The sequence below is a fragment of the Mastacembelus armatus genome, chromosome 4 (assembly GCF_900324485.2).
Source record: "Mastacembelus armatus chromosome 4, fMasArm1.2, whole genome shotgun sequence".
NCBI classification, from domain to species: domain Eukaryota; kingdom Metazoa; phylum Chordata; class Actinopteri; order Synbranchiformes; family Mastacembelidae; genus Mastacembelus; species Mastacembelus armatus.
Window position 1 is genome coordinate 18886218 of NC_046636.1, and position 13316 is coordinate 18899533.

Here is a 13316-nt window from a genome sequence, read left to right on the forward strand (position 1 = left end):
TAACTTCTTATCTTTTTAAGGCAACTTTATCTTCTGTGCTAGCTTCCAGACCCATTGAGAAAATGCAAAAAGTGCATCTAACAGCAGCTGCGTGTCCCATGCCTGTTGTGTGGAATCTGACTTCACCACAGTGTCACAGTCAGTCCTAAAAATAACAACAGGCAGTCCGTCCCAGTGACTTGGCAAAAGCTCGTCGCCATGCTGCCCACTCCCATGTTGATCTAGTCCGCTGCTCAGCTACAAACTGCTTTTTTACTGGAAGGATGAGCCAATATTTCCATTATCTTCAGTGGTGAGTTTTTTTCATTACCTCTTCACTTAATTTCACAGTATTTGATGACAGGAAATGTAATTTAGTGTTGGCTTCAGAAGGGATTCGAGTCATACTATTACAGCATATCATCCTAATCATGAACCAAATGTACTTTGTAGACCTTGTGACTGTGATGCCACAATTAGAGGACAAAACACTTCTTTAATGCATTTGCCGTTTAATAAAAAATATAGTTTTAGTACTCATTGTAAATTTAAAGAAAAACAATGTACAGTAAACCATTGTTTTGTAAATAACAGAAATTATGACTAAAACAAAATTGTGACACAATTTCTCCTTCAACATTTTTTCCTGTATCTTTGTTAGACACAGTTACATCAAAAATGTTTTTCAAATAAAAATATTTATTAGGAAAAAGATTTTCCATTCACATAGCCATGAATGTAGTTTTAGACTGTGTTCAGGGTTCTATCTTATGCTCAATACTGTATATATATTTTTTTACTTGCAGGTAAACACTTAACCAGATTTTGACCAACCCTTCTGAAGGGCCTGTGGACCTATATTTTGAAATACAGTTGACAATGGTACGTAATGTGGATGACCTGGACTTCTGCTTGTCCTCCCATCCTCAGAGCATCCTGGAAGGCTTGCGTTCACTCTGCTCACACCCCAAACTAGTGGACGTAACGCTGACTGCAGGCGGAAGGGACTTTCCCTGTCACCGTGGTGTGCTGGCCCTCTGCAGCACGTACTTTCACTGCATGTTCTCAGGGAACTTTGTGGAGAGTATAGCCGCACGTGTGGAGCTCCACGATGTTGATCCTGATATCCTCAGCTGCTTGCTGGACTTTGCCTACACAGGCAAACTAACCATCAACCAGAGCAATGTAGAGGGACTGATTTGCACCTCCAGCCAGCTGCAGTTCCAGACGGTGAGAACCGTTTGCAGTCGATACCTCCAGCACCAGATCGATGCAACCAACTGCCTGGGAATTTTGGAGTTTGGGGAGCTCCATGGCTGCCCTGAGGTGGTAGCCAAAGCGTGGGCCTTCCTCTTGGAGAACTTTGAAGCTGTTCAACAAGGTGATGAGTTTCCTCCTCTGGGAAAAGACAGGCTGGTGGCTTGCCTGTCTGATGAAAGACTACAAATCCGGTCAGAGTGCACCCGTGTGGAGGCCATCCTGAAATGGGTTAGGCACCACAAGGAGTCTCGGCTCTACCACCTTACTGAACTCCTTACCTTGTCCCGTCTCTCTCTACTCAGCCTGGACTACCTGGCTGACACCCTGCTGAAGGACAGCCTGGTACAGGCCTCTCCCAGCTGCACAGAGGTTGTGGAAAAAATTCACAGAGAGGTTAGTAAGTTCTTAGTTTCTCCTTCTTTTCCATGTGATCTTTGCTCAATCTGAGCAGATTTCCAAAAACAATCATGACTTTTACTTTTCTAGAAAATGGATTTGGCACCACAGTATTTGGACAGACTCAACTCTCAGAGTCCACAGCCAAACCTGCAAGAGGTGCTGTTTGTAATGGGAGGTCGCTCACTGGATGACTCAGATGATGAAGATGACTCAGATGAAGATGAGGACAGAGACCCAAGACTGCAAAGACTGCTGCCAAAGAACTGTGCCTTTTACAACACAAAGACTAGTAAAAATATTCTTTTCTCTGTCAAAATTTCAAGTTTGTTTAAGTTCACAATCCATTTTACAGCAGAGCTTTGTTGAGAAACGTGCATCTGAGTCCTCATAACAGTTTGTGACAGATACGTCCTGGGTTGTTAAATTTAGTGCTGACAGAAAAAGAGCTCTGAAGGAATGCATTCTGGATGTGACAAGTTCTTCAAATTAATGTTTTATTGTGCAGAGTTGGATGAAGGGATTCTTGTCCATGCTTTTCACACAGGTTACAAAGGAGGTTTCCCTCACTCTCCCAATGAGGCTCAAACATTATCTCCATTTTCTTTTTCTCTGCAGAACAGTGGCATGAGCTCCCTAATTTCCCCAACCCTAACAAATGGGGCTACTCTATGGTCTCCTTGAACAATGATGTGTATGTGACAGGTGGGTCAAATGTGTGCAACCCTTAAAAACGCAAAATCTTTTCTTGCAAATAGCAAAGAAGTAATGATAAATGATTTGAAGAAGAATTTAGTAGTTTTTTTTTTTTCCTTTAGGGAATGCAAAACATTGTCAGACTTATGACAAAGTGCTCTTCTCCGTCTGACAGGGGGCTCACGAGGTTCAAATACCAACACCTGGTCGACCACAGAGACCTGGAAGTACATCACAAGAGAGGGGAGGTGGGTTACTGTGGCACCCATGCTCCGGCCTCGAACTAACCACACATCGGCAACACTCAATGGGGAGATTTATGTCATTGGAGGTAAGAAAATAAATACAGACCTGCATGTGGTGCCTTAAATCTGCAGAGCACTGGAAAGCTGATAAACTCCAGTAGCTCATCTTGTTCTTAACAGCTTACTTCTGCGGTGAGTTTTTAAAAACTGTTTGCATTTCTTTTTGGATGAATCGTCTGAAATACAGCCAGGTTCTAAGAACAGGGCAGCATTTTACATGTGTTTTTGTGCTGCCATTCCCTTTAAAATTTCATCCCCATCACTCAATCTACTCACATTTCCCTTCTTTAGGTACAACGTCAGACCAAGTTGAGGTTGAGCATTATGACCCCTACACCAACACCTGGGCCTTGACCTGCCCTGCTATAAAATATGTGACTAACTTCACTGCCACAGCGTGTCATGGGAAGCTCTACGTGATTGGCTCATGTGCTGTGAAGTACAATGCATTGACCATGCAGTGCTACAACCCAGTCATAGGTAAGGATACTCTGCAAGGTTATTTGAACAAAATGTTACTTTTGTGTTTGTTTCCTAGAGGGCGACTGTGGCTCAGTTGGTAGAGCAGGGTGGCTATAAATAAAAGGGTTGGTGGTTTGATCTCTGGCTTCATTAGTCCACATGTTGAAGTTGTGTGTGTAAATGGGTGAATGGGCAAAATAGTGAAAAAGTGCTATGAGTGCTCTTGAGTGTACAAAAGAGATATACAAGTATAAAATCATTTACCATTTTAGTGTAATTTCCTCAGATAAATTACAGATATATAGTACCATATGACACAGACTTCATATTCTAATTTTTGTAACACAGTTCATTTCCTAAGAATATATGAGTGAGCTACATCAAATGACAGATGATGCCTTCATCATCAATTAACTTCCTAAGTGAATTAAACAGACAAAGCCTCAATCAAATCAGTATCAGTTGTGACAACACTTTGTCTTTAAATCTGCATCAGGTCTCAGTAAACTTATGCAGTTTTTCAAACTACTTGGCAGGTATGTTGTTCCAAGTCTCTTCATATAATCATAGACTAACTCCATGATGTTGACATCACGGCTATGTGGGGGCCAGGCCATCTGTTGCAGGAATCCTTCTTGTCTCAGAAGATAGTTCTTTATGACTCTGACTGTAAGCCTCATTGTCACACTGCAAATTGAATTTGGGACCAATCAGACACCTCCCTGATAGTACTGCATGATAAGAATCTAAATATCTAAAGTGCCTAAAACGTTTCCACAATATACAGTACAGCTTGCTTTTAACCATGGGTGTGATAAAGATACAAATTAGATTTGGACAAGAAAATTCCCTTCATTTCCATGGACTGGTGAATGTGTTCCTTTCATGTTTTACCAACTGCTATCCAGAATGCCAAAAATATTAAGAACTCTCTTTGTGGCCTTTTGTGGCCACAAATTTTCCAATGCGTTTTTAAGTAGGGGACATTTCTTTGCTCTGTCCATGCCTTTCACTGGATTACTAAACCAAAAAATAACAGTATGTCATTCAATATGGGCATTTATATTTTCTTTATTCTGCTAAATCATGTATGTGTTTACATGTGTTTTTACAGACAGCTGGATCAGCATTGGTTCGCCTTTCATCCCTAAGTACTTATCCTCTCCTTGTTCTGTCTGTGTGGATGGAATTATTTATCTGGTTGCTGACAACACTAAGAAAGTTTACTCCTATGACCCAGAGGCAAACATGTGGCAGAAGGTGAGAAATACTGTCAGTATAAATACAGTGCACTCATCTCTTTGAATGCCAATTTAACAGGAATAGCCTCAAGCAAAGACAGTTGTCAGTTTTATTTAGCTGTTTGATGACTTCTCCCTTTCTTCAGGTCCAGTTGTTACATATGCTACATGAAAATGGCGGCTTGGTAACATTAGACAGGAAGCTATTTGTCACTGGCGGTCACTGGAAAGGTATGGAGGGAGACTACGGGGTGGAGGTGGAGGTTTACAACCCAGCATCCAACACCTGGGAGGTGGAGTGCTTCCTGCCAAGACTTTGGTTCTACAGTGGTGTCTGCACGATCTTTCTAGACCCATTGCAGTGGCCTGAGCGTTTCCCCATAGATTCACCGTGATTTGCTTCTGTCTTAACAAGACTAAGCTCAGGGTCAAAGAGACACATGTCCTCATCATAGCTATGTTACAGTGCAAAAGGAATGTTTATCCCTGGATCATTGTGTCCCAGAATAGTTTGTTACATGATCCTCAGATATTCTTGGTGGTCTTTAGGGCGCGTGTAGCTGCTAAGAAGGTGTTTAATTATACTTTGTATCATGTGTTTGAAATCTGAATTCTGTTTGCTGTTTTGAGTGCTCCTTATGAATCATTAAAACTTTGCAGAAATAGTTTGCGGGCTACTGTTTTGATTAATATTAGTTATCCAGTTTGTTAAGCTGCTTGTTTACATTAACCCATCGGAATCCAGTATGTTGGCTCATGGCGTCTGGTGCTGCCATGGAAACACCCAAGCCAGCATTCTAATTCCTATGGCAACGCCCGGAAGCGCTTGGTCACCTTGGCAACGTCGACTGAGAGCAGAGTGGTATTAACTACTTGGCTGCAGTCGCTCCTAAACTTTTTGTCTAAAAGTTGTGTTTGTGATTTCTTTCGACGCTCAGGTCATTTTTGTGCAGGTACCAGTTCATTACGTCTATTTTTATTTTTTTTTTATTGTAATGAAAGAGTAGGTTTGTTTTTCCCATAGCGAGCTACTGTTAATGTTTGCAAAATGTTTGGTTTGTAGCTGACATTTTATTGCTAAAGACCGTCCAGCTGTGTAATGACTTCTCAACGGGGACAAGGTGCACACTCACCTAGACTGGAGGCCGTGATTCAGGTTGGTAGCTAATATAAAAGCTGTTTCCACTGTTAGTTAGCTAGACTCTGTTATTTGTAGCATTTTTAACGAAAGATTTTCACGTGTCACAGTAGAAAAGGCGCAGATGTTTGCCCCACTGTTTATGTTAACACCTAGTTAATTTACTAACATAATTCAAAATACCTGCTATGAAAATGGCCCATTTCTAGAAAAAATACTCCAAAATCAGAAGAAATAACACAGTGTATAAATATTATGTTACAACATTTAAAAAAAAAACAGACACTACCTTTTTTTACTTAAGAAGTATAGAAGTACAGAATTTTAATACAAATATATTTTAAATACCAAAAGTACTAATTGTGCTAAATGGTCCTTAAGCATCACGCTATTGCAGCTGGTAAAGTTGGGGATAATTTTAGGTATTTTCCATGCTGCAGGCCAGATTCATCTGTAATCTTCATGACAATTTAAAGTATACAGTAACTGCAGCGTAAACATAAAAAACGTAGTATAGGAAGTATGTAGTACGATATCTGCCTCTGAAATGTAGTGGTATAAAGTATGGTACTTAAACACATTACTTGATGAAATGCACTTGCATTCTCTCACTACTAAAATGAATGAATTTAGCCCACAAATTGTTACTTGAGATGGTATGTATACTTGGTTAGTAGTTTATCAGCTGGACTCAGCTAAAACTATTGTTGTTTAATGCAATGAATGAATGAGGTGATACTTTTGACAGATATCTTTGACAGGTATTTCTAATTTTTTTTTCTGACTCAACAATTAAATATAATGCATTGTCCTAATTTAAAGTAGTTTTAAATAAATGCAACTTCTCTAGTATTAAATGAATAATAATAATCCAATGATATAACAATTTAATTCTAAACAATGTGTACCTTTACTTTTGAGTAAACACAATAAGTTGCTAATAATTCAGTTTTTTAATAGGGAAAATATAGTATTCAGTATAGTGTTACTGCTTTAACTTGTGATGGTGTGTTTCTAGAAGTTGGAGGAGTCACTGCTTCACTCTGATGACACCTCAGGTGGAGAAGGGACTCTGACACTTCCAAGTGATAGACAAGAGTCTGGTGTCTCTGTGCCTGTCTCCACCCGCATCCGCCGGATCATCACCCGCAACCTAGCTGAGCAACCAGCAGGTAGGGAAGAGAGCTGTTTTCCAAAACACATCCAAATCATTGAACATATCCAGTAAAGACCATCTATCTGCCTTGCTAAATAGTAGTCATCATTATACCATTTGTGGTAAGATTGATGCTTCTATATGCATGATTTGTTTCCTAATCTCAGGTGAGAGATCTGAGGTCAGTGAGCTGGAGGAAAGCACATCCCAGAGGGAGCGGCTGTATCCAGGCCAGATGGACCGTGACCAGCAGCTAGTCAAACAGGCCAATCTTACAGACAGGGTAAGAGTGACACAGGGTAGCAAAACATTCTCAGTGACACATTAGAGTGTCACCAAAAATTACATGATGGACAAAATGCAATACACGGGTGACATCACCTTGATGTGAACAGAGATGCAGAATAGCTGTAACTGAGACCAAACTGGCAAGCACTGTTTACAATATCATATGTTAATGCAACTCTTACAAGAGTTGGAGTGTGTAATATTGTAGATTGTACATTTATATAGTTTTCTCTGGAGATGAGATTGAGAAGGTCAGCCACCTGCACTGACTACAAAAAGCTACATGGATTTAACATTTGGAATGTGGTTACAGTATTATCAGTACAGCACTACTCTTTCCAGGATAAAAAGCCTTTTGGAGCCAGACATACAAACACTGTTGAAACATTAAATAGTCTGGCATATATTGTATTAAAAACTTATGAAGAAAAGGGCACCATTTAATGACTCACACTTTGAATTAATGTATCTTGGCATACATACATTCTTATGTCATAAATTTTGCTTTAATCAGTGGCTGTAGAGCTGTAGAGCCATAGCTTACAGATTACAGTAGGTACTGCTTAAGAAAACAGTGTGTATCTGTGTGTATGGTGCATGTACTTATGTGTATGTGTTTATAAGTGTAAATAAGATGTGGGGAGGGGGGGTTCTATGAAGGGTTTCCTTGTGATCTGTTCAGGTAGCCTCAGACCCCCTGTGCTCATGGGTACCGGCATCTCCCTTCATTGCACTGCATCGTTGCCCCTCCATGTTGTGACTGCTGCTCTTGGGGGGAAATTGTGAAGGTCACTGGCCTCCTCCCTTGAGACTGTAAAAGAAAAAGCTCATTTTTCATGGTGCACAAAGCAGCCATTTGTGATAACACTGCACTCATTCTACTGCTTAAATCCAATGAACTCCCACTGCTTGCCTTACTCTTGGAACATATTTTAAAACCAAGACCATAATTTATAACTTAATTAGCTTGGCAGGTATATATAGCATATTTATTTAGTTGCTATTTTTAGAAAAAAGACACTGAATAGAAAAACATAAGCAAGTCTTGTTGATATTACCTGCTTACACCATTGAATAGCAATTTGAAGAGTGGTGTGGCAAGGTTAGCACAAGACCTAGCAAGAAGTTAAAAAAAATTCTTACTGTTCATGCAGCTGAATATTTTATTCAGTAGTGTCCTAAGTCAAGTGGTTCATTACAAGATTCCTGTTGTGAGTTGTCTCTTCCAATAAATGTTCCTGTCGTCTCCTTAATACTTTTCCTCTGCACAACAGCATGTTTGGCAGCTTGGCTGTTATGTGATGTTAATGCAGTGTGCTAATTAATGCTCTAGAGCCAAATATACTTAATAGGCTATGGCATGTCTCTGGAGCTAGTGCTTATATCAACAGTCTTACCTAAGGGAGACTTCATATCTCTCTATATGTATCACATACAGTATAGTCAAACTTCACTTAAGGTCTATATCCATATGTCTCACCTACTATACTCAGTAGAAGGAACCCAGACAATGCATATTCACTATCAAATTTTGAGAGCATAATTCACTACCATTATTCATTGGTCTTCAGTACAAAATCTTTCAGTTTAAATTGATAATTTCAAGCAAACTGAATGTAAAGCTAGCATTAATATTAGAATTGGGGAAATGAACTAACTGCTTCATGCAAATATACATATTATTGGCATTTTAAATTGGAAATTTAAAGCCAGCTGTGGGGAGAGTTAACCAGTCTGTGGGGTTTCCATCTACATTACTCTATATTTGTTGCTCAACAGTCTTTCTGGAGATTTAGTGGCAATACAGTCTATGCTGGTTGCCTGGCAACTTCAAAGTGTTCAGAAGACTACCATGACTTCTTTCTGTGTCTTTTATTTTTTTTCCTTTCAGTTTTGGTTGTTTTTACATTTTAGATATTTGTGTGGATTAAACAGCAGCATGTATGGACAAAACATGTTAATAAATGAGCTTCAGAGGTTCTTGTAAGCTGAATTTTTACCTTTGCATAGAGCGGCTAGCTGTTTCCCATATGTAGATATCTTAAATCCCAGGCTTTCCTTGTGTCTTTTTGACCTGACAGAAGACTGCTAATGCAGCACTGGTGAAGTCACACCTGGACTCTGAAAGCCTTCCTCTGTAGCTCTGTGAAGTCACTCAGCATGAGCTCTGGTGACCCCAGAAAATTGTACCTGAACCAGGATAAACCTTGACCTAGTTTGGCATTTGGAAGGCCTTGGGAGGCTGGAGAACACGTTGGGGGTGAATTCTGAACCTTCTGTGTTGCCTTTGGAGCCTTGCCAGAGTACATTTTCTCAGACATAGACATCCATACCCTACTGCAACTGCCCACACAATCCTGTGGCAGTTAGTTGGATAAAGATAAACTCTTGCTGAATGATTTTTGACACCAACTGCCAGTTACCAGTGACCTCTGAAATCTTGAATCCCCCGGGTCTCTGCATAAGAGCCCTGTCAAGCACAGTTGAAGCAGATAAAACCAGTTTTTAAAGATTGTGTTACTGTCCCCTGCTACCCCCTCTGTTTCTAGCTTGTTTTTCCTACTGGCACAGACCCATTAGTTTAGGTTGCAGTTTGAATCGAGCATTGCAACATGTTCAACTGCAATGAAATTGTAAATATTAATTGCATTCCCCATAGAAAATACTGTATACTTAGAAGCCCTTCCACTTGCAGAATTTCTGATGAAAGGATTAACATTTGACATTAGGCTGCTCATGTTACCCTGCTTTAAAGTCCAACATAGAGCACACTTTTTAGTTCCTTTTCACATGTCAAAAGTGTCTATTCAGCTGTAAAGTCTTGAACTGTCTTAGTGGGCGTTTGTGTGTATTATTGATTTGTGTTACATGCTGCTAAGCCACATGAATACTTGTGAACACACAGCACGAATTCTTAGTTAGGCCCTAGTTAGAAAGATCAGTTGTATCCTTATATGCCATCACTGCAGCTGTTGACCATAACCAAAAAGTACACGCCATGGTAACACACTCACAGCAGCTACCCCCCTCCTCACTTTCATTCTCCCTGTTTGTTATCCCACATTGTGTAATTATAGTCAGTGATGATACATAAACAGCTTTCACAATCAGCTGGGGCTCTTTCACAGAGTCAGCACTCAGGGGGTAATATGAGGGGAAGGGGGAACGTGTATGTTGTTGAAGTAGGATAGTAAGTTTTTTGGGCAGCTTGGGGGCGATGGACATCCGCTCCAGCTGTGTTTAGGAATCTGACAGATAGTGCACTCCATTAATTCCCTTTATTAAACCTCTGGGTCCAGGCCAAGCCAGGGAAAACGATTGCAGCTGTAACCCTTCACATGCTGGCTGGATGGCCAGATGTCGCTCTGGGTGAGTCAGAGATGGAAAGAAAGAGGACTGAGGATGTGGAGTAGTTTCTGGACATGCCTGGGAATATATTTCTGTATAGATAAATGTAGAGATCTATATGACTTCTATTATACAAATTTACTATTGTATAGTAGGAGAGAAGAGAGAAAAATTAAGAAAAGCATGTGACAAGACCCAACTGAAAGATTAGATAAGTGGCAAGTTATTGGATCTCCAAATATTGTGACATTAGGTCAGTGAGAGAATATTGTAATCATAAATTGGTAACTGAAATGGATTGGATTTTGATCTACCACATGAGCAAGGCAGCAAGTTTTGGCCCAAACACCAAAGCCTTCACAAGGGCCTTGAAAATGATTCTCTTGTTGCTTGTTGGCAGATGAATCAAAGCAAGATTATCCCTTGATGTTGTTTGAAATATTTATCAAAAGAGACAATACAAGGAGTGGCACAAATCATAAATATCAAGAAATATAAAAAGCTAATGCAAAGCACATTTTAGGAGACTGAAAAATCTTTTACTTTGGAAACCTAAGCAGGACTTAAGAAACACATACTTGGGATTGGAAAAAAGAAAAAGGACCATAGCAACCATATGGAGGCATAAAACATACCATGACGAAAAGGCTGCTTTTGTATAAATTGCATCTTTAACATTGTTGTAGTATGGTAGTGGATGACCTCAAAGAATCTGGCTTTATTGGGATTGGGCTCAAACCACTTTAAGAGGCCACGGATGCTGTTCTGGAGTGATTTTGATCTGAGACAGATCGTAAATAGCAAGGGTGTTCAGTGAGCACACTTCAGGTCCCCTAGTAAGCTGTGTAAGCCCCTGAGTTAGGGCAAATGGAGAACTAAGATTACTCACTTCTCTGTCGTGCCTTTTTACAATTACCACTGCATGGTATTGTGTTGAAAAACGAGTAGAGAATGAGATGAAGGTGAAGAGATCTAATGATGCAAGCAAAGGAAGGATGATGGTGGTGTAGGAGAGTTTAATGAAAGTGGAGGTCTCTACAACAGACTGTTATGGCGCCCTCTTGGGAGCTTCTTGTATGGAGCATGGCTAATCCATAGCAGCCCCTGGCCTTCTGCTTTACAAGTGAGTGGGGAGAAACCCTTTAAAAAAAAGCATCCTCTCTGTAGTGTGTGAGCAGAGGCGAGGTCCTGGCAAGAAGCCCACACACTACAGCATGAAAAAACTCTCCTTATCAGGGTAGGGCGGGGAACTTTAGTAGCTGCCAGGGGCACATAGTCACTGAGTGCACAGTAAGGTAGAGAAGGAGTAGACCACAGCAGTGGTAGTTATTAAACTACACATGCTGCATGGCTGAAAGACTGAAGAGAACATACAGTACAGTATATCAAAATTGTATTGTATTTGTCTAACCTTATGGCTCTTAACCTTAACCTTATGGATCTATGAGGTTTGGAATGTTACTGCAATGTAGGTTCTCTGATAATGTTTTTGATTTTAGGAAGCCCACACAGAGTTTAGATAATATAGAAAGTCAATTTTAAAATAAGGAAAATTTAACTCTGTTCCAAACTAGAGGTTTGGATTTAATAATGTTTTTACTGATGGTTTGCAGTTTGCAGCTTCAGAAGTGTGTCAATTGTGGTAATTTTCACACAAATTGGTTTGGGGATACATGACTTTAAAGGTGCCCTTTAGGGTTTTATTGAAAACAAATAAGGGTTTCTAAACATTTGATGTCATCAAAACGCCTTGAGTGTGCATATGGATTGTACAATATTGCTACTTAATACTGGTGGTCAAAAACTCTACAGGGTTGCTTTAAAGTAAACAAGACCTTTGTCTGAGTCCTGCAACCTAATCAAAGAATCTTTGTAACACCTTCATTGTTACAGTGTGCATTACACTCACTTGGTGCATTTTTCCAGAGAGGTAATAGCAGTGGGTGGTCAACTGACTCATTTTCTGGGTAGATTTCAGTCATTATGTTGGCTTTGCTTCCTGGGATAGTTTTATTAGTGGCAAATATGTGGAAATATTTTATCCTTTTGTAATTATAAGTTTCTTCTTATAATTTAGATATGGCTTTATGAGTTATATTGGTGAATTACAGTGTGCTCTCAGCTGCACTGTGGACCCTTTCCCCAGTGTTGTAACACCATTAGACCCTCTATAAGGGTCCTAAATGTAGATTATCCTCTTAGCAGTAATAAACCTTGTGTGCTATATCCATGTATTTAAGGCATGTTTATTAAGTACATGCTTGTTAGTAAGTCAGCGTTGTTGCTATACTGCTGCCAAAAGATGCATAATCACTAATGCTCCACACACAGCTGTTTCCAGGAGTCCCTTTAAACACAGCTGCTGCAGTTCTGTGTGTTTCAAATACTCCGCCCATGTTGTTTCTCCTTTCTCAGTCCCAAAAGCTGTCACCTCAACAACTGGCAGTAAAAGAAGCTTTTGTGCTTTCTAGGTCCTCAGAGAAAAGCAGCAAAAGCACAGAGCCAAGTGCATGATGGTCATTTGTAGTTTGTAGTATAAAATTCAGAAAGGGCATTTGAAAATGTGTTAATAATGGTGGCAAAGTGGCTGGTTCCAGTGCTGAACAGTGAGACTATTGTCTTGGCTCTCTGGGAGCCTGCTGGAGAGATTAAGCACCCAGCGAAGAGATGAGGTACAGAAGAAAGAAGGGAGGGAATGGGTCGTAGGGTTGATTTGATGGTGGTTTGGAGTGTGTTGCAGGGGAGGGGGTTCTCTTCCTCTCTTTTTAAATGAGAAGTCGGCAAGGGCAGCTGGAGGCATGCAGTGTGTTGTAGTGCTATAGGGCCATGTGGTTTGTATTAGTGAGGACAGGGTGTCTGGCACCAGGATAGAGAGTGGGTGGTGCCGAGGGAGTTTAGGTTGTGTGAGGTTGAGAGGTTACAGGACATTTGGATTTCAGATATGGGAGAGGATATGAGATTAGACAAAGAGGCAGACCAATGCATTTGTGTTTTTAGTATTGAGATTTTTGATATTTGACAGATGCTTTGCATACAATGGCCATAAA

General features: G+C 40.2%; 2 protein-coding genes across 5 annotated transcripts in view; both read left to right on the plus strand.

Moving 5' to 3' along the window:
- The first annotated feature begins 136 nt into the window (after positions 1 to 136).
- klhl30 (kelch-like family member 30) lies at positions 137 to 5007 on the plus strand. Its single transcript, XM_026305364.2, has 8 exons — positions 137 to 292; positions 786 to 1632; positions 1726 to 1927; positions 2254 to 2340; positions 2507 to 2662; positions 2928 to 3116; positions 4213 to 4358; positions 4486 to 5007. Exons 2-8 carry the CDS (start codon positions 859 to 861, stop codon positions 4732 to 4734), a joined length of 1803 nt encoding a protein of 600 aa, XP_026161149.1. The 5' UTR covers positions 137 to 292; positions 786 to 858; the 3' UTR covers positions 4735 to 5007.
- Positions 5008 to 5181: 174 nt separating this feature from the next.
- Positions 5182 to 13316, plus strand: part of crocc2 (ciliary rootlet coiled-coil, rootletin family member 2) — a 32685-nt gene continuing 24550 nt past the window's right edge. For 3 of the 4 annotated variants that reach the window (XM_026305519.1, XM_026305522.1, XM_026305520.1), the window contains exons 1-4: positions 5182 to 5292; positions 5403 to 5495; positions 6496 to 6649; positions 6801 to 6916. In XM_026305519.1, coding sequence (XP_026161304.1) covers positions 5439 to 5495; positions 6496 to 6649; positions 6801 to 6916 — 327 coding nt within the window. In that variant the 5' untranslated portion in view covers positions 5182 to 5292; positions 5403 to 5438. Of the gene's footprint in view, positions 5293 to 5402; positions 5496 to 6495; positions 6650 to 6800; positions 6917 to 10226; positions 10291 to 13316 lie in introns of those variants that run through there. The other variant, XM_026305521.1, reaches the window with a different exon arrangement.